The sequence below is a fragment of the Pyrgilauda ruficollis genome, unplaced genomic scaffold, assembly GCF_017590135.1.
Source record: "Pyrgilauda ruficollis isolate IOZ18807 unplaced genomic scaffold, ASM1759013v1 scaffold6, whole genome shotgun sequence".
Lineage (NCBI taxonomy): Eukaryota > Metazoa > Chordata > Aves > Passeriformes > Passeridae > Pyrgilauda > Pyrgilauda ruficollis.
Window position 1 is genome coordinate 10,395,783 of NW_024527710.1, and position 27,358 is coordinate 10,423,140.

At 43.4% G+C, this 27,358-nt stretch overlaps 2 protein-coding genes across 3 annotated transcripts; one reads left to right on the top strand and one right to left on the bottom strand.

Moving 5' to 3' along the window:
* The first annotated feature begins 6,736 nt into the window (after positions 1–6,736).
* Positions 6,737–12,388, top strand: TMEM69 (transmembrane protein 69). Its single transcript, XM_041483074.1, has 3 exons — positions 6,737–7,292; positions 7,739–7,801; positions 8,375–12,388. Exons 1-3 carry the CDS (start codon positions 7,056–7,058, stop codon positions 9,101–9,103), a joined length of 1,029 nt encoding a protein of 342 aa, XP_041339008.1. The 5' UTR covers positions 6,737–7,055; the 3' UTR covers positions 9,104–12,388.
* LOC121361952 (intracisternal A particle-promoted polypeptide) lies at positions 11,391–18,658 on the bottom strand. Of its 2 annotated transcripts, none has more exons than XM_041483072.1 (8): positions 18,279–18,656; positions 17,764–18,195; positions 17,307–17,462; positions 16,250–16,417; positions 15,311–15,448; positions 14,870–14,992; positions 13,978–14,198; positions 11,391–13,148 (listed from the first exon to the last, which is right to left on the bottom strand). In XM_041483072.1, exons 1-8 carry the CDS (start codon positions 18,580–18,582, stop codon positions 12,924–12,926), a joined length of 1,767 nt encoding a protein of 588 aa, XP_041339006.1. In that variant the 5' UTR covers positions 18,583–18,656; the 3' UTR covers positions 11,391–12,923. The 2 variants fall into 2 exon arrangements, with proteins under 2 accessions (XP_041339006.1, XP_041339007.1); XM_041483073.1 differs by lacking the exon at positions 11,391–13,148 and adding an exon at positions 13,185–13,418 and having other exon boundaries at positions 18,279–18,658.
* Between the last annotated feature and the right edge of the window lie 8,700 nt (positions 18,659–27,358).

Here is a 27,358-nt window from a genome sequence, read left to right on the forward strand (position 1 = left end):
AGCCTTAAGGAACAAAGTCACTCCTACTGCACAGCAGCACACACCAGGATAATGTCTCCATCATCAGGAAAGAATTGCAGATATGTAATTACTGGCTTATCCCCACTGTATGCTACATACATCCTGCCTACCTGTCCTCCAGAAATGTGGATGGAGCCTAAGCAGAAGTTAAGTAAGTAGTTCTCCAGCACCTTAAAAAAAATGGGATGGGTATTTCCCACTAAGGGTATTTTATAAACCAGTATGTTACCAGGGTTATTATTGCTACTATAGCACATTTACATTTAAATATATTCTGTTTGGAGTGGAGAAAAACACATTTCCTTTGGAAAAGAGCCTCAAACGCAACGAGACTATTTATCAAATATTTGTGTCAAGGCAAGAGAGACTACAAATCAAGTAGAGGGAAGTACAGATCTGCATTCCAGATGAAGTATAAGCAAGTAGAAGGCATGTCATTTGCAAAGAGGAAGAAGAATTGGAAGTCAACAAAACAGAGGACATTCAGAAATAAGAGACCATTCTCCTAAGCAGTACTGGACTAATCCTTCCCCTCAATACCATTGCCTGGGTCCTACAAGACCGGTACTACAAACTGGGAAGGGAGGTGCATTCCAGTTATAGGTACTTCCCCTAAAGACAACCTGCCAACGCTGAGGGACAGCTCAAACCTCTGCCCCTCCCTGCATCTGGATTATTTTCAAACCTTTGTACATCAAGACCAGGACAATATGATCAAACTCCACATTTATTTGTCTGTAACTAGGACATGACAAAGACATGTGCACTCAGCACTTTTCAGCATGTGTACAACACCTGCATTACAGTTTGTAAAGTTTACATTGTCTCCAATGGATTTAATTCACTGGTCTAACATTTTCAGCACTTTCTCTGACTGAGAAAGTATTAACAAACATCAATGCAGAAAAGTCACGGAACACAAGTTTAAAACAACTCACATACATTAAAAAAATATTGCAAAAATAATATATGTTCCACTAGTTCGGTCTTGGCTTTAAAAAAAAGGGGAAAAAGTGATCTCTAGTCCTGTGATCTAATGATTTGCTGCAGCTGGGACATATATCCTCTTTGCATGTTCACAATGTTTTCCTGGAGTTCTCTCTATGATCCAGTCCATGAAACTGAATTAAAATAAAGCAAGGAGTTATGGACAAAATGTTGCCCAGCTGGTTTGGGCTTTGTCTTTAGATCTTGAAGAGAATTATTGTGCTGATCTTCTCCAGGTAATCTATGCAGGGTATGTAATTCTTCTATCCTAGTATACTACAACCAATTAGGGAATACAAGCAAAACATCTGGGGGGGGGGGGGGGGGGGGGGGGGGGGGGGGGGGGGGGGGGGCTTGCATGGTTAAGGACCTTTTCCAGAGATTTAAAATAATTTACCCTCTACCCTCGTCCATCAGATATCTTTGAAAGTCAACTAAGTAATGCTCCCTGCTTCACCAATTTGTGCAGTGATCTTCAGCCTGCAGAGGTCAAAAAATTAATCCTAAAATGTCTCATGAAGTATCAGAGAAACAAGTTTGTTATCAGCAGACTGGAATTCATTACACAGCTATATGTACCCTCACTGGAGTATTTTTTCAGAAGCTGTAAATGAAACCAGATTATCACACCAGCATTCTCCAGTGTATCCCTACAATCTGTTTTGGTTATTCCTATGGCTTGAAAGCCTGTCCCTTCATCTAATGCCTCACCTGAATATATTCTGCTACAATTTCAACTCATAACTGCTTGTTTTATTCATGGTGGATGTGGAAAACTGACTAAACTCTCCTTGCAGATACCTTTTAAGAAATATTTTATTCAGACCAAAACTTCAGTATTCCCTGACTGAAAGGCAACTTTAGCAGGTGTTGTTTTAGGGGGAAGTCCCACAGACCACCCTGTATCCCAGCACTGTTTGGCAGCAGAAAAAGGATCTACTACCATATTCTGGGATCAAATATAGCCATATTTTTTTACAAAAAAAAAAAAAAAAAAAAAAAAAAATCAAACAACCAAACAAACAATCCACCCTCAACCAGTCAAATTTTACTGGCAAAGATCAAGCTTTCAAGTTCAAAGCATCAACGATGAAAACTGACGTGACCCACCTACCAAGTGTGACAGCTCACAGGCAGTGACAGGACGTCAGAGCTGCCTCCCAGTGATACCTGCAGGTAACTTTTTTAAGCTGCTTTATATATCACCTGCTTATATCTGATGAAACATGATGTATAAAACCATTGGAGGGCTAACCAATCCATTCTCCCCCAGTCTTTAATTACGGTTTCTCTCTTTCAGACTTCATTATTTTCTTTACAGATCTTGTTACACAGCCATAACTTTCCCAAATATCACATTATTCCAAACTGAATAAGATAGCTCCTGCTGAAGACCTACCACTCCTCAGCAGAATGGAGAAACTGCTTCATTGCCTTATTTAAAATGTTTCTGTATGTTTCAGTATGACAAATGAATTTTCATGACAGTGATGCTGCTGAGTCATGATAATTTAGGAACCATTACAACCCCCAGGATACTCCCCCACAGAACTGCTTCCCTACCAGCTGCTACTTGTCTGTGTAGGCAATACACCAAAACACAGTAATTTGAACCCATCTACACCAAAATGGCTGAATCCAAAGCTATTGTTTTCAGACCATTTATTGAATTTGTCAGGATCACATTATCTGTGTGTTCAGTAAGAACATTATTGCAATACAGGGAAGTGAAACCACCATAAAGTACATGATACAGGACAGACTCCCCGATGTGAACGCTCTTCCCTCGGACATACCCAAGTCTTGCCTTTTTTCTAGATGTTGTGAGGGAAAATGCTCCTCAACTTTTCAGCATTCTGGAACTTTTCCCACCCCCACAGGCTCTCAGCTCCCTAAACACCAGAGGATACATTCCAGAAGACCCAGTCAACCTGAAGACATTGAAGTTATCATTAACCCATTTCTCTACTTTTAACAGGAGTTCAAAGTAGAAGAAAGGCAGTTTCCCCAAACTAACAGTCAAGATCATAACACATTCAATATTTTCAGGATGAGAGATCCTTGCTGAGTTTTTTTTAAGATTAACATCAAAGGTCTTTTCAGATCATCTCACGTGAGTCCTGATTAATCCCTTGATGATGGATGACGCATTGTAACACAATGGCAAAACACTCCTCCTCTCTGCTGAAAGGCTGGAGATCTGTTGTAATCTTAACCATACACCTTCACCAGCAACTTTGTGAATACCAATAATTTCTGTGCCCAGAATAATACCATGTACCTCCCTGGCAGACTCAGTCCTTTATTTACAAGTTAATTGTTCATCACAAACTGAAGATGACAACATTCCAAGAGAGTGTCACTCATTGCCACATACTCTGTATGTTGCAAATATGCTATGGGGAGGGGGTTACACAGATATTCAGAACCTAGAAGAGACACCAAAAATAAAACTTTAATTAAAATGTCTAATTTCTTCCTGTATTGAAAAAAGGGATTCTTAAAACCAAGGACATTTAGACAACATTATACGCATACTTTCTTATCAAGTGCCACTAACATCACACCACAGAGCTGTGATCCTCCTTCCAGTGTGGAGGATAAAACTATGCAAAACACTGAACTGGAAATGATCACAAGATTCAAGCAGAAAACAAATCAACACTGGTATTTTTGCTAGAATGTCTGTAAGTCCTAGAGCTTCAGTTGCTCCTGGCGAACTCCCTAATGTACAAAAGTCCCTGAGGCACAAGGTCACATGCTGTAAAAATATTTCTTTCTGAGCATCATTTATTGCAGAAAACCTCAGTCATGTTTGGCTGCACTGGTTCAAAGCATTTTTGTTAAGCCAGACCTTGGAAGTGCAACTATTTCAGATTAGTCATATTATAGAACTGCATACACCAACACTTTGCAAAACTCATTGCTGTTTAATAATAGAAAGGTCTAAGTAGCATCAAGTGTGAAAATTCTTCTCCTGACTTTCAAAGACCAGTCAGAGAAGGAGTTGCACACTTCAGTCAAGAATTTCCAGTTTGGAGTGATAGAGCCTGATCACTAATATGTATGATCAGTTAAGCCAAAATGCTTCCCTCCCTGCTTACTGTCATGCTCACAGCCCTGTCTAACCTAGAACTTCTAGGTCTGCCCAGTGTTTGCACATACATGTACAGGGCAGTGGACACTTAGTCACTATCAATCTCTACCCAAATCCACTCCCAAAACCATAGATTTATCTTCTGACCATACAGTAACTCATTAAAGTTTGGCACATTTTCACAGGAACATATAAAGTTACAGTACACAAATTAAACAACATCTTGGCTTTCATGAAGTATTCTGAGCAGGACCATATTTCTGCCAACTTCACTGCTTTTCATCAAATATGACGAGCAAAGAGAACATGGACTTTAATTCCTCTTGCTGAAACAAAAGCCACACATGATTTAGTTGGCATCCTGGTCACTACGTAAGTGACAGTAAAATGTCTACTTACATTGCTGAATTTGCAGAACCAAAACTAAACCCCTCCTGCCTCTACAAATAAATTAACACAAAACTTAAAAATCCCAGACAAACTTCCTGGTACACACACTACCTCATCAAGTGCAAAATCCAGTAAGTATGACCTGGCCCTGGATAAGCTGGAGCAACAGTCACCCCCTGGTTTCTATGGAGCTGTGAGGAAAAGCTGTGTCCATGCAAGCACAGCCAGCACTCTGCAGGAGAGAGGTGCTTTAAAGCTTCAGCTCTACTGAACAGACTCAGCCCTTTTCCAAATCTCTTCGTACAGACAAACAAACAAAGCACACCCTGGAGTACACTTCACAGCTAAGTCAATTCAGCAGTTACACAACTAACTTCAAACAACTCGTAACACTGGGGGGAGAAAAAGGTAACTTTAACTCCTGAGCCAATAGTTTTTCTTCACTTTGTAAGGGCAAGAACTACATTATCTGACATCCCACACTCCTGAAGAAATTCACAGATCTAACCACAGCATTTTTCTGTATTAAAATAAGGATCCCACAACTCCTGAAATACTGTTTCCATTTAATGAAAATGCTAGTGAGTATTATTTTTCCTGTAGTGACTTAATTTCCTAATTTAAAACAGGAATGACAAGATTCAGTAACACCATGCAGCAGTCACATATGTGAGACAAGGTGACCATACCCTGTAAATATTCTCAAAGTGAAGATTTCTTTTCCTAACATTCAGAAAGTATGCACTTCCATTTGATTTGTTGTATTTCACATCTGCATTCTGCTCCTCATATTTCTGAGACACTGCAGAAAAAAACAGGATTTGTGGTTTTTTTAAAATGCCATCTGTTCCCTGCATATTTTCACTTTAGGTCCTCGTATGATATCTGCAATGGAAACTTCTGTGTCATATAGGATTAAGGCTATAAAACAGATGAATATAAAATGCAGAGGGCTGCTGCACTTCCCTACAAACAGCTGTAAAAAAACCCCAACACTGTAAGGAAGTATCACCTGAAGCATTTCTATTCCAAATACAAAACTTGTAATAAGTTCTTCTTAAAGGGACTTTCCTCCAGAAATGATGTGAAAGAGTGTGAGAGGAAAAGCTGCTTTTTAGAATTTGGGAGTTTTATTTGCTCCTACCACTGCTCTACACCTGTTTCCTTCCCGAGTCAGAAACTGGAAGTTTGAGATACCGGTCTCCAAATGGATAAGCTTCACGGGGAACCTTTCACGGAAATACCAGCCATCTTCATTCATGAACTAACATTTGCATAAGCTTTTTTCATAACCACCTAACATTTTTATAGAAGCAATGTCAACCCTACAGTAAACTCAGCTTTGATGGCGCTCCAATTATCTCAGCTGTTATCTCCATTCCCCCTCTTTGCTATTTCCACACTTTGCTCAGGCACTCGCAACGTTTCAGAGTATTATCAACATTACTAACACTTGTGTCACTCACAGCTCGGGGGCGGGGAAAGGCAGGCTGACCTACCTGGTCATGTTAATATAAAAAGATCTTTAAGCAGCACTCTTAAACCATTCCACCATTACTTATAAGAATTTAAATAGCTACTGTTCTTCTAAAGCTGTTTAAAAACTCGTAACTTGTGCAGACACCTACTGACTGTTCTAAAATCGTTCCAAAACAGCTCGTTACTAAACTGAACTGAATTTAAAGTCTCACATGGATATTGGAAACGCTAGGCGCGTTCCGATCAAGCCCAGCCCCAGCCCTCTAAGTCAAACCACACAAGACCTTAGGCCAAGGGGGCATCAAACACACCGGACACACGGAAACAACTTTGACGCCCGAAAGAGCCGCCTCACGCTCGGGCCGGGCGCTGTTTCCCCACGAGCAGACACCGAGCGGCACCTGACAAGTTTCGCAGCCTCGCTGGCAGCGGGCAGAGCGAGCCGAGCCCCGGCTGCCCGCAGCCCACGTGTCACTGCCGGCCGCCGACCGCCCCTTCCCGCCGGGGGCAGCCGGGAAGCGCGGCCCGGGAGGAGCCGAAGGGGAACGGCCGGGCCGCCTCGGTTTCGTTTCCAGCGTACCAGCGGGGTCGCCCCTGCCCGGCCCCCGGGACTCACCCGCCGCCCCGGCCCGCCCCCCCGCCCCGGCCCCCGCGCCTCCCGCCCCACCAATCAGAGGCGGCGGCTCGCACCGCCCTCGTCACCGCCTGTCGGAAGCAGCCGCAGACTACGAGCCCCAGAAGAGTACCCGCCATCTCCGCCGTGCAGGTAGGCGGGCGGCACGCCGCAGGGCGGACTGGGATTTGTAGTCCGCCTGCGAAAGACTTGCCCGATGCCGTGATGCCGGAAGACAGAAAGCAAGAATGGCCTCACTGCTCCCCAGGAGAGGTTCTGTCCCACGGGCAGGAGAGGACCGTGTCGCTCCTCTGCCAGACCGGCCGCGGGCCTCGGGCTGAGAGTGACCGGCACTGCTGCCCCCGGTATCGGCTCGGTGGGCCTTCCGCGGCCCGGAGGAACACGATGGGCCGCGCCGGTTCCCGCCCGGAGCGGTAGCGCTAAGCACCGGGCACCGTCGGAGCGTTTATGGGAGCACCGGAAGCCGCCGCAGCTGGCGGGTCCGGGGCGGCCGCAGCGCCCGGTGAGTCCTGCCCGGTCCCCGGTGGGCAGAGCGGCCCCTCCTGCTCTGGACTATACGGATATTCTCCGCTCCCTTCGCCCTCCGGCAGGGCAGTTTGGCTGCGGGAGCTGCCCTTCTCTCCCGGCGCAGCAGGACCGGGAACTGCGGAGTCAAATCCGGGGCGAGCCGCCCACGTTCCCCCGGTGAGCGTCGTACCCCGGCAGGGAGCTTACCTGCAGCTTGCATGGGGTGGCTTTATCTGCTCCTTTTTAAATTAATGTTCGCTTTTCCCGCGCATAAGGAAATGCTCCTTCATAAGCTTTGTGAAGCCATCTGTCAGTTGAAGAGGGAATGATCCATGAACGGGAAGTCATCGCCTGTTCCCTGATACTCGGGTTTTTAACTAGAAATTGTTCTTGCAACAGTTAATACAACTTTAGAATTTCAGTTCATAGAGCTGCTTGAAATGAAGTATTCTGCAGTGGGCAAGTACTGATTGAATACATATGTAATATATATATACACATATCTCTTTAAATATATACCTGTAAGACTCTTTGATAAGTGTAGATTGTGACTGAACTTTGAGCATCAGACCAACTCAGTCATTCATCAGTTTCAGACCTTCTTCTGAATTTTTCTGTTTTAGGGCATTGAGAAAACAAATATGTTTTCTGTCATACAACGATGCTGCTTCAACACACCTTTCAAAGTAAGTTACTGAAGGCTTATTTTGCTGATTTTATTTAAAAGTGAAATAGCAAAAGATAGGACTGCAGGTTTGAAAAAAAAAAGTGGTTTCCAAGTTAGCTTTTCTGGAATAGTTCATCGTTTCTTCAGCACTTTTAAGCAAAGCTATTTCTTTTATAAAATCAAGTTTTATTGTCTCAAAGTCTTTTTTTTCCTATCACTTCTTGGTGAAGTAGTGAGGGGACAGTAGCTGATTTCTGGGGTGACCATATCCTGCTTCTATATGAAACGACTTTATATTTTATTCTGAAAAGGACTGATATATCTTCAGGTGCCTAGAGAATGTGTGGGGAGGGATAGGTGGGCACTGAGTGAGCTTTGCTTGGGCGCTCTGGAGAGCCCAGTTACTCTTCATCACCTGCTTTGGGTGCCTTCATTAGTTCAGTTAAAACCACTTGAAATTCAAAAGGAAAGACAGCTGTGGTGTGACCTGACCTGGAAAACCACTTGGTACAATATTCAGGAGGCAGTTTAGGTACCTGCAGGTCTGCAAGCCTGCACTGTGCAGTGTTCAGAACAAGTTTTGTGCTTGCAGCTGCGGAGGCTACCTGGTGCCAGTCTGCTGCTCCATGGGAGGAATAAGACAGCCTGCTCTTCCTTGGCTCTGCTCCAGCTGCAGGGAGATGCACGTCCTCTCTCGACATCTCTGAGCCTCAAACCACCATCAATCTACACAACCCAGCTCCGGGCTTTCCACACCTCTCTGCCCGTCTCCACGAAGAAAACCCCTGCAGAATCTGAGGCACAATCACAAGAAAGCCTGGGATCACTGAAGGATTGTCCCAAGCCAGCCCTTTACTTAAGCCTGGGGGGGCTGATTCCCTTTGTGGCCGTGCCGCTGGCCATGGCTGCGCAGGGCACCTACTGCCCGGAGCTGGCCTGGGCTCAGGTGGCCTATGGTGCTGCCACAGCCTCCTTCCTGGGGGGAATGAGGTGGGGGTTTGCTCTCCCAGAAAACAGCCCAGCCAAGCCAGACTGGCTGAACCTGGCTAACGGCACAGTTCCTGCTCTGCTGGCCTGCCAGGCCTTGCTTTTCAAAGATGTCAGTCAGGGAGCACTAATGCTCACGGTGGCCTTGGGGATAGCGCTGCATTATGACATTTCCCTTCTTCCTACTTACCCCAGGTGGTTCAAAGTACTGAGGGTAGTGGGAACAGCGGTGATGATATCATCCCTCTTGGCCACTGTAGCACTGAAAGCTTTCTTAGAAAGGGAGCAAAGTGATGGCAAAAATACAGCAGAACATAAAGTAATAAATCCGTAAGGACAAGCTATTATCTGCTAATAAGGTATTTGTATGGAGTTCCAGGAGAGATAAAGACTGATTTGTGCTTAGAAGTCGTATGATGGCAGGGATCAAGATGCTTATTCTTGAAGCAAAATGATTTTCCAACTGATTTTGAAGCTAGTTCAGGAGGGAAGTACTGTAAATAGCAATTACTTCCAAGGCAAGCATGAGTCTGTCCTTATCTGTAGAACAAAGAATCACTCCTGAATGAGATGTTGCTGCTATGGGAATTTAGAATGGAGATTCAAAATGACATGGGTATGAATTACTCTGTGCTGAACTATGAAAGCATCTGCTTTGACTGTAATGTGTGATCATGTTCTGAGGTGGGGAAAACAACAGTAACAAGGTGAAAGCAGTTCTAGTTTGGTGTTTAAATAAGTAGCAGAGAATTATGCAGAAGCACTTCTACTCAGTTGCTGTGTTGTGGAGGAACAAGACTCCTATTCACTCCTATTTTCAGAGGAGGTGCTGAAAATCACAGAATGGTTTTGGTCAGAAGGGCCTTAAAAGATTGTCTCATTCCCATCCCCTGCTGTACACAGGGACACCTTCCAGGAGATCAGGTTGCTCAAAGCCCCATCCAGCCTGGACACTTCCAGGGGTGCTGTGTGGGAAGTCTCAGTGTGATGTCAGGTAAGAAAGGACAGGTGAGGTTTATTTGCAAGCCAAGGTCAGCACTCACCTGAAATGTGTCATTCAGCTGCTGTGCTGGAGTGGGGAGAAGCTGAAGAGGAAGCTTTGTATGGCTGACAAGGTGCCACAGGAGATGGAAGGTCAAATTCCTGCTCAGGCTTACTGAAATTAAAAAGGCTATTTGGGCCACCTGTTCCTAGGTTTTGTTTGGATAGGGCTGCCTGGCAAAGGAAACTGTGTCCAACACAGCCATAAAGATCTGCCATACTCCTAAATTAAAGGACTGTTAACTTATGCTATGACACAAGGACTCAAGTGCTGGCACTAAGGGATCAGATGATGGGACTGAAAGCAGCTTCTGTGTTCTCCCTCCTAAGAATCCATACAATTGGACAGGTACCAATGGGCTTGTAGGTAGCCTGCAAACCCTCTATGATGGGTCTGCCAGAAGCATATGCTCTCTGTACTTGATTCTTCCTAGCACATCATTTAGTGGAAGATACAACCTAAGTCACATGGATTTTCTTTTTTATGTCAGCTACCTCAAGAAACTATGAACGGGATGTGGGCATATTTCTTGTAAGCTTTTTATCAGAAGTATTTAAGTACAGTGTAAGATGCAGGAAGAAAGCTGAAAATGACATCCACATGTGGTCTTAGGGCCAGATAATCCTCAGTTCTGTTAAAGGACTATTCTTCATTGTTGTTCTACACCAAATAAAGCACATGTTGTCCCTTAAAATTTGTTACCTGTTCTGCAAAGAACAGATGCTTAAGGAACCCGCCTGTCCTGGAGATGAAACCATTTTGTATGATGTTTCTGAAACAGCAGCTCTGTACATCAGCCTCTCTCTTTTGCAATCTGTTAGCATTTTTATGTTAAAAGCAATTAAGGGTATCAATTTTAAGCAATTATGGGTATCAATTGCTCTATGCTGAACTATGAAAGTACCCTATGAAACAATATATTTCAGAGCTTTCTGAACATAAAGGAAATAAAATTGAATTTGTGGATGAAAATGGTTTTTCCATTCCTTCATACTTAGACATGGCATCTTTTAAGATAGGTCTAGAGAAGAGTCCTGCCTTTGTCTTGATTAGTTAAAAGAGGTGCTGAGGATCAGAGACCAGCTTCAAAGTTTTATTCAAACATGACAGTTACAAAACCTGGAGAAGGTAACTTCAGACAACTGCAGATTCCCTCAAGCTCCATTAAACCAGGAAGTTTACAGGTAGGGATCAGAGGTAAACCTGTAGTTCCCAAACTAATAAAATACAGCTAAGGTGGTGTTTCTCAAACAGTTCCAAGAGGGATCCTGAAATACAAAGAAGAAAGACTAAGAAATATTACCGGTAATTTCATCCCACAGAGGGCTGAGCAGAGCTGGCAAGACAGTCAGACTCCCAAAAAGTCTGAGTGATTTTACACTGAGAGGAGAAATACACGTGTATTTTACTGCAGAAGCATGTTACTTCCACCACTCAGTCAAAATTTATAACCAGTCTTTCCCCAGTGTTCTACTGGTAAATACGACTTCCAATAAAAAGAAAATGTGACCTATTATATGAAAGTGGCAGTAATACAGCTTACTAAGTTATGAAAGCAACCTATTCAAGAGCATTTCAGTCAGTTCTGAAAATACATTTTATTATGAAAAACAGTTCAAACAAGCTTATATTTGAAAAAAAATCAAACCATTAATTCAGACACATAAGAAATACTTTGAAGTAAAAGATTATGGAACAATCAGAGAGACTCTCCATCATCTAATATGTTTTAGCCCAACTCTATGTTAGATTTTAGGACGTCAATTATTAAGGTACCTCACCGTGGAGGACTTAGCATGTAATAATTTGTTAATTTTACACAGGGGATATTGATCTAAACAGCATGAATGCTCCTTTGTCTACACAGTGCCAGGCTTCCTGTTTTGTGACATTCCAGTTGTGCTTTGGTGATCCAGAATAACACTGTCTATCAAAATTCAAGCAGCCTCACTTCAGACTCCATCCAAATCATCCACAGCTGTGCTGAAAATGCAGCCACAGTGTGAAAAAAGCAACTTCAAATACGTTAATTAAATGAATCTAGAAATAACTCCAAACTCTTTGTACTATTGTTTTACTAAGTGTGTCCGAGCTAAATACAAACTCCTCAAGAGCACACTGGTATCATTACTTCAATACTAAATGCAGCTAATTCTATCACAGAAAGCTCCATTGGCTCAAATTTGGATGAGGCAGGATACAAGATGTAGTGAAGGTGAAGGAGTGTGTCTTGTAGAACAGCAAGTATTCAATGCCAAGTCTCAGCATGTGTGACACAGGGTAAAAACACATTTGACTATGGGGAAAAAAATCTGGGGCCAAAAGCCTTTCCCTGTGTTTTTATACTAAGAGCAGTGCTAAACAGAACAGCCAATCTAATGAATAGCATTTGCATTTAAAATTCACCAGAGCTGACACAAAAAGGAGCTCTACTGGCATCACTGACACCACTGAGAAGAAAAGCCAGCACTGAAGGAGAATGGCATTATTAGAACTGTGAGGACAATCTTCCATAACAGGAAATTCTCATCCACTCACCATTCAAATTTGTGGAGTGGCCAGAAAGTAAAGATCCAATTCATATTTAATGCCCACCATGTCCAGCAACAGAAAAGAGGCTTAAATGCATCAACGTTCTAAGCAGAGGCACCAATTTTATCCTGTGTCTTATCTTCTCTTTTTCTGCCAGAAAAAGAACTAATGCCATCCAAATCACCCATCTGGTCTTACCTATGGGTAACTCCTTGCTGTTGACATTAACCCACTTCCAGATTGCAAGTCTGGCTAAAGTGCCACCTCAGTAACAACCTGATTAATGTCTCTGATGTGTTGGAATTATTTCTTCAGATTTTTACAGGGCAAATTCACCATTTATTTCAGTGAGCTTAATCCAGTTCTAAGAGGCATTCCTACTCTTAACGGAATACTTCCTGAGACAGACACTGGATAAGCCAATTTACTTTGAAGGCTTTTCCTTTTGCTCAGGAAAATCCCTCTGATCTAATTCTCCACTGAAGCTCCTGTGTTAAAAGAGGTTTCTGGCCAATGAAACAGGAAATCTGAGGAGATGTAATTTACTCATTCCTTGAATGAGTAATTTCTTCTTTGTGTTTTACAGCACAGCTACACCTCCCTCGCAGCGGCTGGTGATCATGTTGGCAATTTCAGTCCAGCTGTCCATGTGAGGGTTATAAACTTCAACAGAGTCAGAGGTTACTGGAGCAGCAAAATCAGGACTGGGAGCTCGGCCTCCTGAGGCATAGAGAAGTCCATTCACAGCCACAACACAAACACCAGCTCTTGGGATCTTCATCGATGCAACTTCAACCCACTTTTCCTAACAAAAAGATGAAGAAATTAAGGCAAGCCCTGATTCTGCTAAAGTAACTTTTAAAGCTTAAAGACTGAAACATATACAAAGAATACTGTGTATACACTTCACAGGCTTACATGTGTTATGTGTACAGTATCCAGAGGATTACCAAGACAGGTATGACAACACTTTCACAAGGGGTCCAAATTGTGGTAATCTCTAAAGAGCAGATCCCGTACTGTCTGCACACAACACCCCTCCCTTTCTTCAGTCACTGCAAGATGCAGTCAGTCTCTAAAATAGAGCATGGTACAGTTTGAGGTGGGGGAAACAGGAAAACTGGATTCAATTTCAAAAGCAAAACAGATGGCACATGGGATTATGTTCTGCTTTTAAGAGTAGCTACTCTTCCAAAGAGCATCATAAAAACATGAGCAGTAACAGTCTGGAAATTTTTTTAATCTTCTAGTCGTGCTGAAACTCCACTACATTTTTATGCAGAATAAGATCCCCAAATTTTGCAATAAAAGGTAACTCTTACCTTTACAATGAGTTTTTCCTCTCTATTCAGATTATTGAGCTTTCTATTGCAGAGGGGGAATCTATCCTCTCATCTTAACCCTAACAAGTATTTACCGAACTACAGTTTATCTGTGCATAGTTAAACCATGACAACTACTTAGGACAGACCGTGAGATCACCAAAGCTTTGTTTCACTCAAGATACCCAGCCAGTAGTGAAAAGGAAATGGAAATTCCAGCTTTTTCTTTTTAAAGAAAGGAAGCAGGCTCTATAGCATCTTACACAAAGCTGATGCAATCTACATTTATGAAAAAAAGGGACTCTGCCATACCTCTTCAAATGAGTATCTTTCTACACTAGCAAGCGCATCCTGGGATTCATTCCAGCCTCCCACAGCATAGATACAGTCATTGAGAGCAGCTACACCAAGATAGGCTCTTCGTGTGCCCATTGGAGCGAGCTCAGACCAGCGTTTAGAGATGGGGTCGTAGACTTCAACAGAACGCAGCTCTACTCCTTCACTGCTGATACCACCGATGACATAAATCAAACCTGCAGAAACAGAGTTTCTCCTCTTTTAGGCTTCATAATGCAGACAGAAAATTACTGTCAAACACAAGTTTCAGCCTGGCATTAAGATGGTTAAAGAATGACAGAAAATCCTCCTTTTGCTCTGTAGTAGCATACATAAAGCTTTTGCATGAGCAGCTTGAGGCTTGAGTACTAGAAGCTCTGAGGAAAGCAAAAATTAATTAAGTGCAGGGGAAGGTTCATTCAGAAGGTTGCAACTGCTGACCTGGCCAGGATCAAACACTTAGTAAGCACATTTATTGGTCAAGTATTTAGACAAGTCTGTCTTAAAATAATCTGTGGCAAGTCTTCAGATTGCCACAAAGAGAAACATGCAAACCCAAATATGGAAGATAAATAAAAGTGGTATCAGAAAGAACAATCAACTGCAAAAAGACTAGCTGCATAACCATACTGGCAGCCATGTAAAAACTCTTCATGAGATAAAAGGCAGGAGACAAGAGACAACTTTACAGTCTTTGAATTCTGCAGAATTAAAAATAGAGTATTAGAACAATAAACAAGTGAGGCACAAGCGTGTGAGACTGACAGCTCAATACAAGACAAAGGTAAGAATTCATGACTGAGACATAAAGCTTCAAAATTCAATGGCTGTTGGAACTATTTAGAGATATAAACTTAACAGTATTCACCTTGCATTTCACAGCACCCAAAGCAGTAACGGGGCTTAGCCATGCTTCCCACCACATCCCAACTATTCTCTTCAGGATCAAATCTTTCAATTGTGTTGCCAATCTCTGCTCCAACCCAGCCCCCTGCAAATAACAGCAAACACAGGAAGGAATTTAATGGCACAAAGTTGTGTAGTAGCTGTGTTTTTAGACATACAGTGGACTGTTCCAGGACAAATTCTGAAATCAGCATGCAGTCAGTCTACAATGGAAATAAATTATAACTAAACAATAACTAATCCACAGAGATTTAGTATATATGTTAATATTTATGGACACAGATGTTTTTCAAACTTAAGTTTGTGAATTTGAATCACCAAGATGTAATATTTAAGATCAAATCAATTTACCAGTTCTATGAATTAACATCTTTAACTTCACCTAGAAAAACCCCACACTTACCCAAAGCATAGATGGCACCATAGCATGTGCACACTCCCAGTGCACAACGGGGATGGTTCATGGAAGCCACGGTTGTCCATTGCTTAGTAACAGGATCATAACATTCAGTACAGTCAAAAATCATCGAGTTGTCCTCACCTGCATAACAAAAGCAAGAAGAGTCAGGGGAAATGCAATCTTTTGCACTGCAGATATGGAAACATTTTTTAACTTCTTCCAGGACAGGCAACATTTGAATACAAGATTTATCTTTTGGTGAAACAGCCAACATAGCAAAAGCTTCATTTACACATAGTGATGATTATACATGAATCATCACTGGGAACCACTTTCATCAGTAGTTCCCTGCAATATTGCTAAAAACACCACAGAGGTAAACAACCACAGTGCTGCACGTTTCACTCCTCAGCACAATTGACTGGGTTTTCAAGACCAAAGAATGAGCTCTGCAGTGACAAAAACAGTCTACATATGCATTCTTTTGTGATGGGCTGGTAGAGTTACTCATCACATCCTTGTGCAAACAGACATAATGAGCCTTTCCAGGCAGGCAGTGCACAAGTGGTCTGTCCTGTGCTACTGCCTTTTGTGCTAAGGGCTTCTCCTAGACTGTAAGTGAGAAAACACATCCCATCAGTGGTGGTACACAAAGCCCCCAGAATAGACAACATCTTTGAGTATATCTGCAGTATATATGGTAACCTGTGAATAGCTACACCATGAGGGGAGAACAGCTTAGCAAAAACTGCCAGTACAGGATCCCTAACAGGCATTCACAGAGCAGTGACAGTAGAGAATCAAGGAACTCCAATTCCTTTGTTATTACACCTAAAAATTGTGTTATCCTCAAAACCACTTAAAAGAAGAATAATTTTGAAAGTCTTCATCCATGAGTTCTCTAGCATTCATGTAAGAAAGAAAGCTTATTTCAGCTGTTACCTCCAATGGCATAGACCATTCCTCCCACCACAGCCACCCCCAGCCCGCTCCGGGCCTGGTGGAGAGAGGACACCGTGGTCCAGTAGTGGCTGAAGGTGTCAAATCTCTCCACACAGCTGAGGGCTCTGCTGTCACTCCAGCGTCCTCCCTGCAGTCGGGTGTACCCACCTGCAAAGCAAGTGGAAAGGCCAAGTAAGAGCTTCCTGTTCACCCTCATGCTCCTATATCGAAACCATTAAAATATTACAGTAACAGCCATTAGTCACTCTTAGAAGGAATTGGATTTTTCCAAGTAACTTCATTTTTCCAGCATACAAGGAAGAATGGTTGCCTTGAGGGTCATGGAAATTGTGCTGAGCTGATGCCACAACACTAAAAATACCAGAATTCATGTTTTCAGTAAAATACAAGGATTGGCCAACTGCCTTTGCTGCATAACCATACTGGCAGCCATGTAAAAACTCTTCATGAGATAAAAGGCAGGAGACAAGAGAGAACTTTATAGTCTTTGAATTTTGCAGAATTAAAAATAGAGTATTGCAACAATAAACAAGCGAGGCACAAGTGTGTGTGACTGACAGCTCAGTACAAGCTGGTGTTACTGTCCACGGAGTGAAACAAACATGTTCCCTTCCAATATATAACTGCAGCTTTCCTGAAAACCTGGAATTTCAAGTATCCCATCATATGAACCAAAGTGTCCTGCACAGAAAAACCTCAGCCATCAGAACAAAATGTGCAGTGAATTTGTATACACCATTCCGGCAGTGAGCCCTGGGTAAATCCTCTGCTGATTTGCAGCTTTCCACCCAAGGCAAATTATTTTTGAACAGCAAATCTGGGCTTTGAATGCCATGTCACAATGACAAGAAATGTGAATGCTGGACTCCTGTGCAATTCTAATCAAAGCTGCTAACATGGTAACTCAGCCATGATGAAACGTTTTGGTATCTTTATATATTTTGATTTTTAAAAAATCCTCGAGTATCTCCTTCAGTACTGCATTCTGAGATACTATTTCATTTGCTTTATAAGGTTCAAACAGCCACATTCTAACCTACTGCATAAAGGTACTTCCTGGCTTTCCTCCGGGGACGACCTTTAGAAGCCTGCAGAAAACTGCTGACCTTGTTCTCTTTGGGAGACTTAGAGACTTCACAATATTCTTTCAACAGAGTTTGCAGGGCCACCCGAAGACTGAAATCTGGAATACCTTCAAGAGTAACATAATCAGAATAAGAATAAAATGAGCAGAATTTTTAAAAAAGCACAGTGAAAAGTAACAAACCGTAAGCAACTCAGTTGTACAAAAATTACTAACTTCTCCAAAAATAGCAGACAAATCAATGTTGCTTACTTTTATAAGGCATTTTCAAAAGCATTTGAAGAATAAGGTGTATAAATATTTTCACTCATCATGCTATTAATAAAGAATAGTCCATCAAAGCTCAGTAACTCTGAACAGTACATGGTTTGCTCACATACATGCATCTGATATTCCTTCTTTCACTTACTTTCTATGTATTTTAACAGCCTTTGTGCTGGTAGCAGAGGGAATCGAACAGGCTCCAGTACTTCTACGACATATTTCTTTCTTTTCCCCACATCCTTCAGAATCCATTGCATCGCCGCTGTGAACACCTGGTACTCGTCCTCGATGCTCAGGTCCTCGCTCCGCAGGATCTTCACGAGCTGCTCCTTGGTGAGCGCCAGGAACTCCTCCCCGCTCTGCACCTCCAGGAAGTGCGCGTGGATGTAGCTCTCGGTGAACTCCATCAAGTCGTGACAGGCGATCTGCTCGGAGAACTGGAAGAGGCCGATGCAGTTCAGCGGGTCGATCTGGCCCTTGAGGAACTCGCAGCAGAGCTCCACCACCTCGGTGAGCTGCAGCATGTCCGCGGCGACGATGAGCTCCTGGACGTTGTGCTCCGCGATGCTCACCACCCCTGCGGGCACCAAACCACAGCGGGGTCCCGCTCCAGCCTGCGGCCGCCGGGCACCCTCCCCTCGCCCCCCCGCAAGCCCTCACCTGTGTAGATGAAGTCGAGCAGCGTGTGGAAGGTGTCCGCCTCCACGCCCGCGATCCGCACCACGTCCCGCCCGGACTCCTTCATGCCGCCCGCGAACAGCGCCGCGAAGTACGGGCTGCTGGCCGCCAGCACCAGGCGGTGCACGGAGAACGCCTCCGGGCCCACCTCCAGCCGCACGTCGCAGAAGCTGTGCCCGGCGCGCAGCCGGTTGATCTGGGCCAGGAGGAGGCGGGCGTGCCGCTCGGAACTGGAGACGGAGCTGGAGCCAGAGCCGCCCTTGCCCATCCCGGCACTCGCCGCCATCGCTGCTGCGGCACCGGCACCCGCGGCGCCGGCCTCGCGCCGCGCACGCGCCCCGCTCCTCCCGCCCGGGCGCGTGCGCGGGGAGGGGGCGCGCTCCCCCCTGAGGCGGCTGTGCCTGGACGGGGCGGGCACCGGGACGGGCACCGGGACGGGCACTTCCCTGGGCTCCCAGTGGGCTCTGTGTTTTGTGAGCGCTCCGTGTGTGCCGAGAGCTCTGTGTGCCGAGCACCCTGCCCTCACGTCGGCACTGGTACAGGTACCTCTGTTCACTCCTTTGTCTATGCGCCTGCCTGGGCACCTGGTCCCGTGAGGCCCTACAGGAATCACAGAATCACCAAGGTTGGAAGAGACATTTAAGGTTATTCATTCCAGTGGTCCGCCCCTGTAACCCCTAAACTGCTAAAACCACATTGCCCAGTGCCAGATCCACATGCCTCTTAAACACCTCCAGGGCTGGTGACTCCACCACTTCCCTGGACAACCTATTCCACTGTCTGAGCACCCGAATAGTGAAAATTTTTTTCTAACATTTAATCTGAATCTCACCTGTCTTAGCTTAAGGCCATTTCCTCTGGTCCTTTCACTGCAGGCACAGTAAAAGAGACTGACCCCAACCTCACTGTAACCTCCTTCCAGGGAGTTGTATAGAGCAGTGAGGTCCCCCTCCTCACTGTACTCCTTGAGGCTGAGCAACCCCTGCTGCCTCAGCAGCTCCTCATAAGACATGTTTTCTGGCTTTGTTGCCTTCCCTGGGCATGCTCCAGCAATTCAATGTCTGTTTTAAAGTGAGGAGACCCTGTGCATCCCTACAGACACCTCTGGTCCCTGCTCTGCAAAGAGCTTGTCTGTGGTTAAAACGGGTCCCACACTTAGTCACTGCCTTCACAATCTCTGTCCCTCAGCCCTAGTCATGCTCTAGTAAACTGGGTCCCTGTCCACCTCAGTCTGTGCTTGTGAGAAATATGGCTATGTTGGGGAGAAATTGCACCAGTGCAGGGAACCGCAGAGGTGGGAGGCAGGGACACTGCCTGGGACTGTGGCAGCAGCCCAGTGTTGACAGGGAATAAGCATCACACACTGAGGTAAATGCACATGATCACCGGGTCTGGCAGAGCTGACACTGATTCTGAGAGAACAACATCCCTCCTGAGTTTTCCACAACTGTTCCAGGAGCATGACAGGCAGGCACAGTCCAGCACTCCTTTGTCCATAGTGTCATGCCATGTGTGGGCCTTCCTCTTCATTCCAACATGGATGTTTCATCAGTGTCCTGTAGCAGCACCATGTGGGTCACTGGGGTCAGCACTGATCCTGAGGCAAAGTGTGCTTCCATCTTAGTCTGTGTAATTCCCTGAGTCATGGCATGCCTGAGCACTGATGGGGGTGAACATCACGTACTGAGTTAAATGCATGCAGTCACGGGTCCAGCAGAGCTGGCACTAATTCTGAGAGAAAAGCATGTCCAGAGTTTTCCACAGCTGTTCCAGGAGCATAACATCCAGCCAGAGCAAAAAGCGATCAGAGAGCCACTTGGAAGGCTTCCATATCTATTTACTGTGAGACTGGGAAAGAAAAACATGTCTGCTCACAGTTACAATGGTCATGGCCCCTCAGGCTTTTCTCATGAGTCTGCATTTCATTGTAATAACTTTTAAATGTACTTCTGGAAAGAATCTGAATCATGATACCCTTGGGGAGGCTGCTGGTTTCTCTCTTCATCAGCATTACATTCTAATTACATTTCAAGTTGGTCTTCAAAAAATACCCATAGAAAACATAGATCTAGAGAGAAGGTTTCTGCAAGTACACCATTGGATGCATGCTGATATAACTCTGTACATTTTAAGCTTGGCTAATAAATGCATTGAAGTTTTTCTTTCTTTGATGCATCAGTAAAAGAAACCAGACCCCTTTTGCACTGACATTTTATTCATCGGAAGTGGCCTGTGAGTAAAAGGCTTAAAATTCTCCTAAATGCCAGTGGCTCGCTAGCTGATGTCAGCTGTTAGACTCTTGGCCAGCACTGGGATTTCACACCATAGCTCCAAATTTATGGACACAAAATAATGTTGCTGAGAGAGCTCATATTGCCCCAAAGGCCTGTGCTGTGCTGTGTTCCTGGTTCTGCCCTCAGCAAAGGGCATTTCTTCAGCAGGTGTCTTCTGTGGCCACACAGGAGCTGTACAGGATGGAGCTCATGATCCCATATACTACTGTGAATCTCCCAAAACATACTGTAGATTTTCAGGAATAAATTTGAGAGTACCTTTGACAGTGTGAAATTGCACTGTGTAACGAGGAGGCCTTTTGATTAACCAACACCAAGAATAGCAGTCACTGTAGTGAAGGAATTAAAAATATCTTCAATTTTAATATAATAGACTTAAAAAAATATATTTGCCAATAAGCCAGCTGAATTCTGACTGTGATGATAGGTGACAAAAAAAGGCATGTCCTGTGCTCCTCAACGTGTCCCACTGCCCACACCTCCTCCGAAGTGCTGCTGCCACCCCGTCAAAACAGTGAGAAGATTCTCACAAAAAACTATCCAGGTTTTCTCTTGAAAAACCCCTGTCCCACAGAGGCCCATGGCTGCTCAGATTTCCCTGGCTGAAAGGTTCTCAGGAAAACCTTTCCAGATGCCTGGACGACATTCTGCGGAGCCATGGGAGGTGTCTGTGCTGCTTCTCCCGAATCCTGCAGGTGCCGCTGTTACCGCAGGGAGATGTGTTGGAACATTAACAAAACCGGGACTGCAGGGTGACGTATTGGAACAGTAACAAAATCGGGAGGCTGAAAGGTGTTGCCTGTGCGGATGCTGAATCTTTCCTCTCTTACAGTATAATTTAAGTTTGTCGTTGTTGTGGTTTTGTTGTTGTTGCCCCGCCCCCCCCGCGCAAAATCTAAAAATAGTAATAATTTATTTGAGTGTGCAGTTTTGCCTGACTACTCCTTGTCATAACCTGTCCATTACACCTGCAGTTTTGGGGGCCATTTTGACTTAAAACCCCTTACCATACTTGGCTGTTAAATTCCCTGTTGCAGAGGAGACATGAAACTCAGGCATTGACTATTCGTAGGTACATCAGATCCCATGGGGTGTTTTGTGATATGGAGCCACCTTCCATTGCAAACAGAATGTGCCATAGTTTCTCCCCCAATTTATTGGGTATGAAATCTTCACTTCCTGTCACAAGCTGCATCTCTGCACTTTGCCCTCTGTGCTAAGACATCTGCTGTAACCTTTCAATGGTACAGGCAGTTGTCATTTTTGTTACTAATTATCCACTAGAGTTGCTACTTGTATTGTAATGCACTGGATCTGTCAGAGGAGAGGTGTTCTACAACCTCACCAAAATGGAAAGGAGCTTACTTTGTGTTTTGGTGTGAAGGTCACAAAATCTTCATAGAATACAACCATTTTTGCTCCACTTCCCTAAATTTCACAAGGATTTGAATTCAAACTTCTCCCAGGAAAGCAAAAATTGCAAAAGTGCAGAGCTACCAAGTGCTCATGAGGCGTACAAGCATCTGTAGTACAAGCATCTAAGCTACATCTCTTACACTTCCAAAACACCTTGTCTCTGTTAAGGTCTAGGTTTTTCCCACATGTCCCATTTACTCTGGATGCCATTGCATGCCCAAAGCAATGATGCAGATCAGCAGTCTGTGGATGCACAGTTGGTGGATGCTGTTGTGCATCCCTTGAAGGGGTAAGACAAGGCACGCTGCCGGACTTCACACTCTTCAGCCTGGAGGAGAGAAGAGGCTCCCTGGCTACTTGTAAGTTATTTCTCAAAGACAGCATTGGTTTACCCCATTATCACCCCAATGGTGATCATCACAACTGCTTATTGTGTTTGTCTCCTCAGCCAAAAGCCTCTAATGAGCTACAGACACTATATTCTAATTAGATACCTGCACAAACCTGTTGTCAGCTTATGCTTTCACGTGATACATAAGCTTCAGTGGATAAAGAAGCTTCCCTTCAAGGTCTGAATGTTTCCTACCTCAGTGGGTTGTGCTTCACTGGCAGATAACACATTTTCCAGACTCAAGCCAGGCATGAGAACACTCTGGACAGGGTTGGGCCAGGCCCAAGAGCTATTACCTTAATTCCTGAGGGTTAATGAGTCTTGATGAATATGTGTGTATGTGTGTGGGGTAGAGGTCTGACCTGAAATTGACCCAAACACAGAGAGCAAGAGGAGTCCCCAGAGACAGTCTTTCTGCCCAGGCAGTCCCACAATGCAGGGCTTGTGTGAAAACGTTTAAGTTTTCACACTACCAGCAAGGTGGTGATGGCTCCGTCCATTTTTCAGCTCAACTGTTAATGGCCTGGGACCCTGTACAGCTCGCCTTGCCCCGCCCCTCTCTGCCCCTCTCCTCCCCTCTCCCATCTTTAGAAGCCTTTGTCAATTTTTTTCTGTTTTGAAATTCGTAACTATTTACTATTTTCACTGTAATGTGGCTTGAGGTAAAGGTGCCATTAAGGTAACAGCCTGGTATCAGGTTTGTCAGTCCAGAGAGGTTTAGCACTCTTGGAGTGGGGATTGAGAAACTCTCCCAAGTATTCAGATCTCACCAAAGGCGCAGCAGCACAGGCTACGCTGGCATCCAGTTGGAGGGGGGTGTTGCCCTCTCCAGTGACCAGTCGTGCCCTGGGGAGCCAGGCAGCAAAATTGGGTAACACATCTGAGCCACAGGAGGCTTCAGAGGGAACGTGACATTCAAGGTGACTAATGCACAGATATTGGCTTGTGATTTCAGGAGCACTGGCAATATTTCACTACTATGTGCTCCAGGCTTCACCTTCACAATAGCATTGGGTGGAAAAGGGATTGGTGTGTGATAAAAAAAAATAATAAAACAAGGAAAAAACCCCTTTTTCAGTCCTAAAGTATGCCCCAGCAATGAAAGGATTGTGTCACCTGACCTGCTTGAGTGGAGAGGTTTGCGTTCTAGGTACACTTACCTAGCAGGAAGTTGGGAGGAATTCCAGTGAAATGGGGAATGTTGTGTAACATGCATGGCTACAGTTCCCCACCACTTAGAAGATTCTTGTGTTTAAGCCATAGATCTGGATCAATTCCATGCAATTTGATTTAAAATAAACATCCTGGATGCAGTGTGTCAGATACTAGCACAATATTGTTTTAGTCTTCCTCATTTCTCCTGTGGGAATAATTATTCCATGAAGGAGGAAAGTGATCTAATGAGAGAATTAACTCAAGAGCTTGAACATTGAATTAGTCACAGCTGTCTGCGAGGGCAACCAAGGCGAGCTCCACAGAGACCTCACTGCATTTCCAAGGAAGGAGGCCAAAAGAATACTGGAACTTGGAAAGCAGTTGGTGTCAAAACAGAGGCAGGAGAGATATGCTTTTAGGAGAGAGACTTTCCTCCCTCATTTCTCTGTGAAGATAAATCTCAGTAATAGGGAATCACCGCAACTTTATCTTGGAGATGTTGAAAGCTGCCAGATTGTTGAGGTCTGGTCCTAACTGTGTCCTCACACTTATTTGAAGCAGATGATTGATTCCATAGCTTGGGTCTTTTTTCACTGTAGTCTGGAGCTGACCTGCAGCTTCACACTGAATTAGATCTGCTCTCTTAGGTGATTGTATCAAAGGTGCAGGTTTTTTGGGTTTTTTTTGCCAAAAGGAAAAATGAGTTGTGCTTGAGAATTATCAGTCTTCAGGCATGGGGCAATTCACTCTTGCCGTTAGTAAAGTTTGGCAATGTTTCAAATTGTAATCCAAACCCTAATGGTTTTTGGACTCTTTACTTAACTCTTGTCGAAATCTCAGTGTTTCCTTGGATAATAAAATAGAGCAAACATACAATAGACATGAGCTGTCTGAAGCATGTGGCATTTTTTAAAATAACTCCAAGTTCTGCAAACCTTTGGAACAGAAAAAAGGAAGGAAAATAACCAGAAAATGTGCACAAATTTACTAATTTAATTCCTTTTGAATTATATAGAATTATATTCATTAGATATATACCAAGAGCTTGTTTGTTCTCCTAGAAGATATTGCACTGGTGTTGACAGAGCTCGTGAGCTGATTTCATTGGGAAGATGGATAGAGTTAAACTCTGCCTGATACCCACCACATTCCACAGCCTGTGTGATGCAGTGGGGTCATTCCAGAAGCAGGCCTCAGTGGAATGTGACATACGTCACCAACTCTGAGTAACTGTTAGTGGGATGCCTGTAGGTCCTGCATCTGCTTGCTTGGTGAGTCAGGACTTCCAGAGCTCTGCATACACGGAAGCCTTAAAAGATTAAACCTTCTTCCACAGTGTAACATTTCAGCTGTAAATGGCATAGGTTGCTGCTATGCATCCCAGCTCCTTGGCTGCTCTGCTGTTGCTTTGCCATGTATTTTCCTGGATAATTTTTTTCCAATGGTTTACCTTTCCTCAGCACAAGCATTTTTCATCTCCCTTTGTAGAATTTCAGCTTTGGAGGCTTGATCTAGTTCTTTGGATAGAAAGATCATTTTTATTCTAATCTTGTCCTTCAAAGTGCTTGCAAAAGCTCTGCTTCATGGCTTAGGAAAATATAAGGGTTGACTGGATCAGAACAGATCCTTAGGGATTACTGCAGAAAATCTGAGTTTAACAACAACATACCCATAGTAATCTTTTAATGTATTTTTAAGCAAGTATTATGGTGATTTCATTTGCACTTTGATTTTCTCCAGTTGCTTATCAGAATATTCTATCAAATATTATTAAAATCTTAAAAAGCCAAATTTCATCTATATCTTTATCTTTGGGCTGGTTGTCTCTCAGCAAGGCAAATTAGCCTCTTTGACACTATTTGTCTTATACAGTGCAATGATTATTTTTTGTATAATTTCATTATCCTTCAAGGTCCATGGAAATGTATGGTTTAATAATTTGTTTTGGGTTTTGGATGCTCAGGCTTTTTGCACTATTTTATTTCATAAAAACCTGGAACATCAGACTCAATGATCTTAAAGGTCCTTTCAAACCTGAACAATTCTGTGATTCTATAATTTTTGCATAATAACTTTTGCATGATAATTTAACATCATAACTTTTTCTGAGGTTTATCTTACAAAGTGCAGCTCCATTTGCAATGTGAAAAAAGACTCTGCAACGTAACTTGTCTGTGCTAGTCCTAGTTCTGCAATACTAGCAGTGATCAGATAAGTCTCTTTTTGACACTCTCCCACTGACAGTTTGCTTCTCACTACTTATTTTCCTCTCAAGTATATTTTGAAGATTAATGAATATTTATAAAATGTTTTGAGTGAAACCTGTACATGAAAAATGCAAAAGAAGTTGAAAATATCATAATTACTGATGTTTATTATTTTTTAAAAAGAAAGACTCTATGGCAATCAATATCTGTGGAGATTTATGAACTATAAAAATAGAATGAGGACTCTAAAGGTACTACAGGAAGTTGTGGCCTGAGGAAGAAAGCCTTGCAATGACACAAGGAACAGTGGGCAAGTTTTGTTGATAATACTGACTGTTGAAATATATGCTGGATGAAGCATTTGTATTACAAAAGTACGATGGAATTCTTTTCAGTCTGCAAGTAATTAAGGATGAGGTTCATCATGATCATAAGTCATATTCATAATTTTAAAACAGTATGATAAGATAACATATACTAGAAAACTCTAACAGATCTGTCATGAGGGGTCTCATTTGTAAGAAATCCTGGCTTGTCAGTGAAATTTCAGAAGATTCACAGTATCCTGCCAATGTTTAAGGAAAGAACATTAAATAAACAGAGCAATCAGGATGACCCAGCTTAGATGGTTAACGTGACACCAGGCCCAAATAGCACAGTACGAAAGTTGATTCTTAGCCAGGTTGTAAATAAGTCAATAATTGGCAATAATTTTAATTTTTATCAACACTGTCTTGTTGATAAGTCCAGTTCAATTCATTGATAAGAGTTTTACATCTGTTTCCTCAGATTGGTGTAGGAATTATTTCCCAACCAATTTCCCAAAGCATTTGACTACCATTGTGACATTTTAATAAAGACCTTAGTAAAGTCTAGTGTCACTAAATAGAGAGGCATTTCAGTGGTCTGGGCCAGTGTGGCTCCAGAGGCAGGACACGTACTTTTGGGCTGTGATGCATAGAGGCACCTACCTAATCAGGCAGCATTAGCTGGGGATGTCTGCAGCCACCACGAACTTGGATCTTTCTTTTCCCTGGTTACCTTCAGGGTGTATTGCTGTGATTTGTTTTTTAGCCATTTGTGTTATTTTTCATTTTGCTTAATCTGAGTTATCCTAGTCTTTCTGTAAATGTAAAATATCCACTGATAGCATTTCTGAGTATCACAAAGGTTGTTTAGGGTGTAAAGTACTGTGTGTATAAAGCAACTAGACAGAGCAACAGTGACTTAAGAAGATTGGCATATTCATGTGAAGTTTTTGTAACACGAGTGCAAAGTAAGGAGCTAAGAACTAAGATCACTGTTCACACCTCTGGGACCAAGGAGCTCTAGAGTGGAAAACTGTCCCATAGGGACAACTGAGAAGTTCTTGAATTTTTGTCCTAGAAGAGAGATGACCTAGAAGAAATATGGTAGCTCTGCAAAATTATTTGAGTTACAAAGAGTTAAATGGCTTGCTTAGGGTGCATCATGAGTCAGTGGGAAAGTTATGAATAGGAGCAAAATGATCTTTCTTGGTCCTTTATCTTGCTGTAGAACCCAATGTTCTTCAAAAGCATGCAATAACCAGTCTTATGGGTCATCCTGAAACTAAGCATG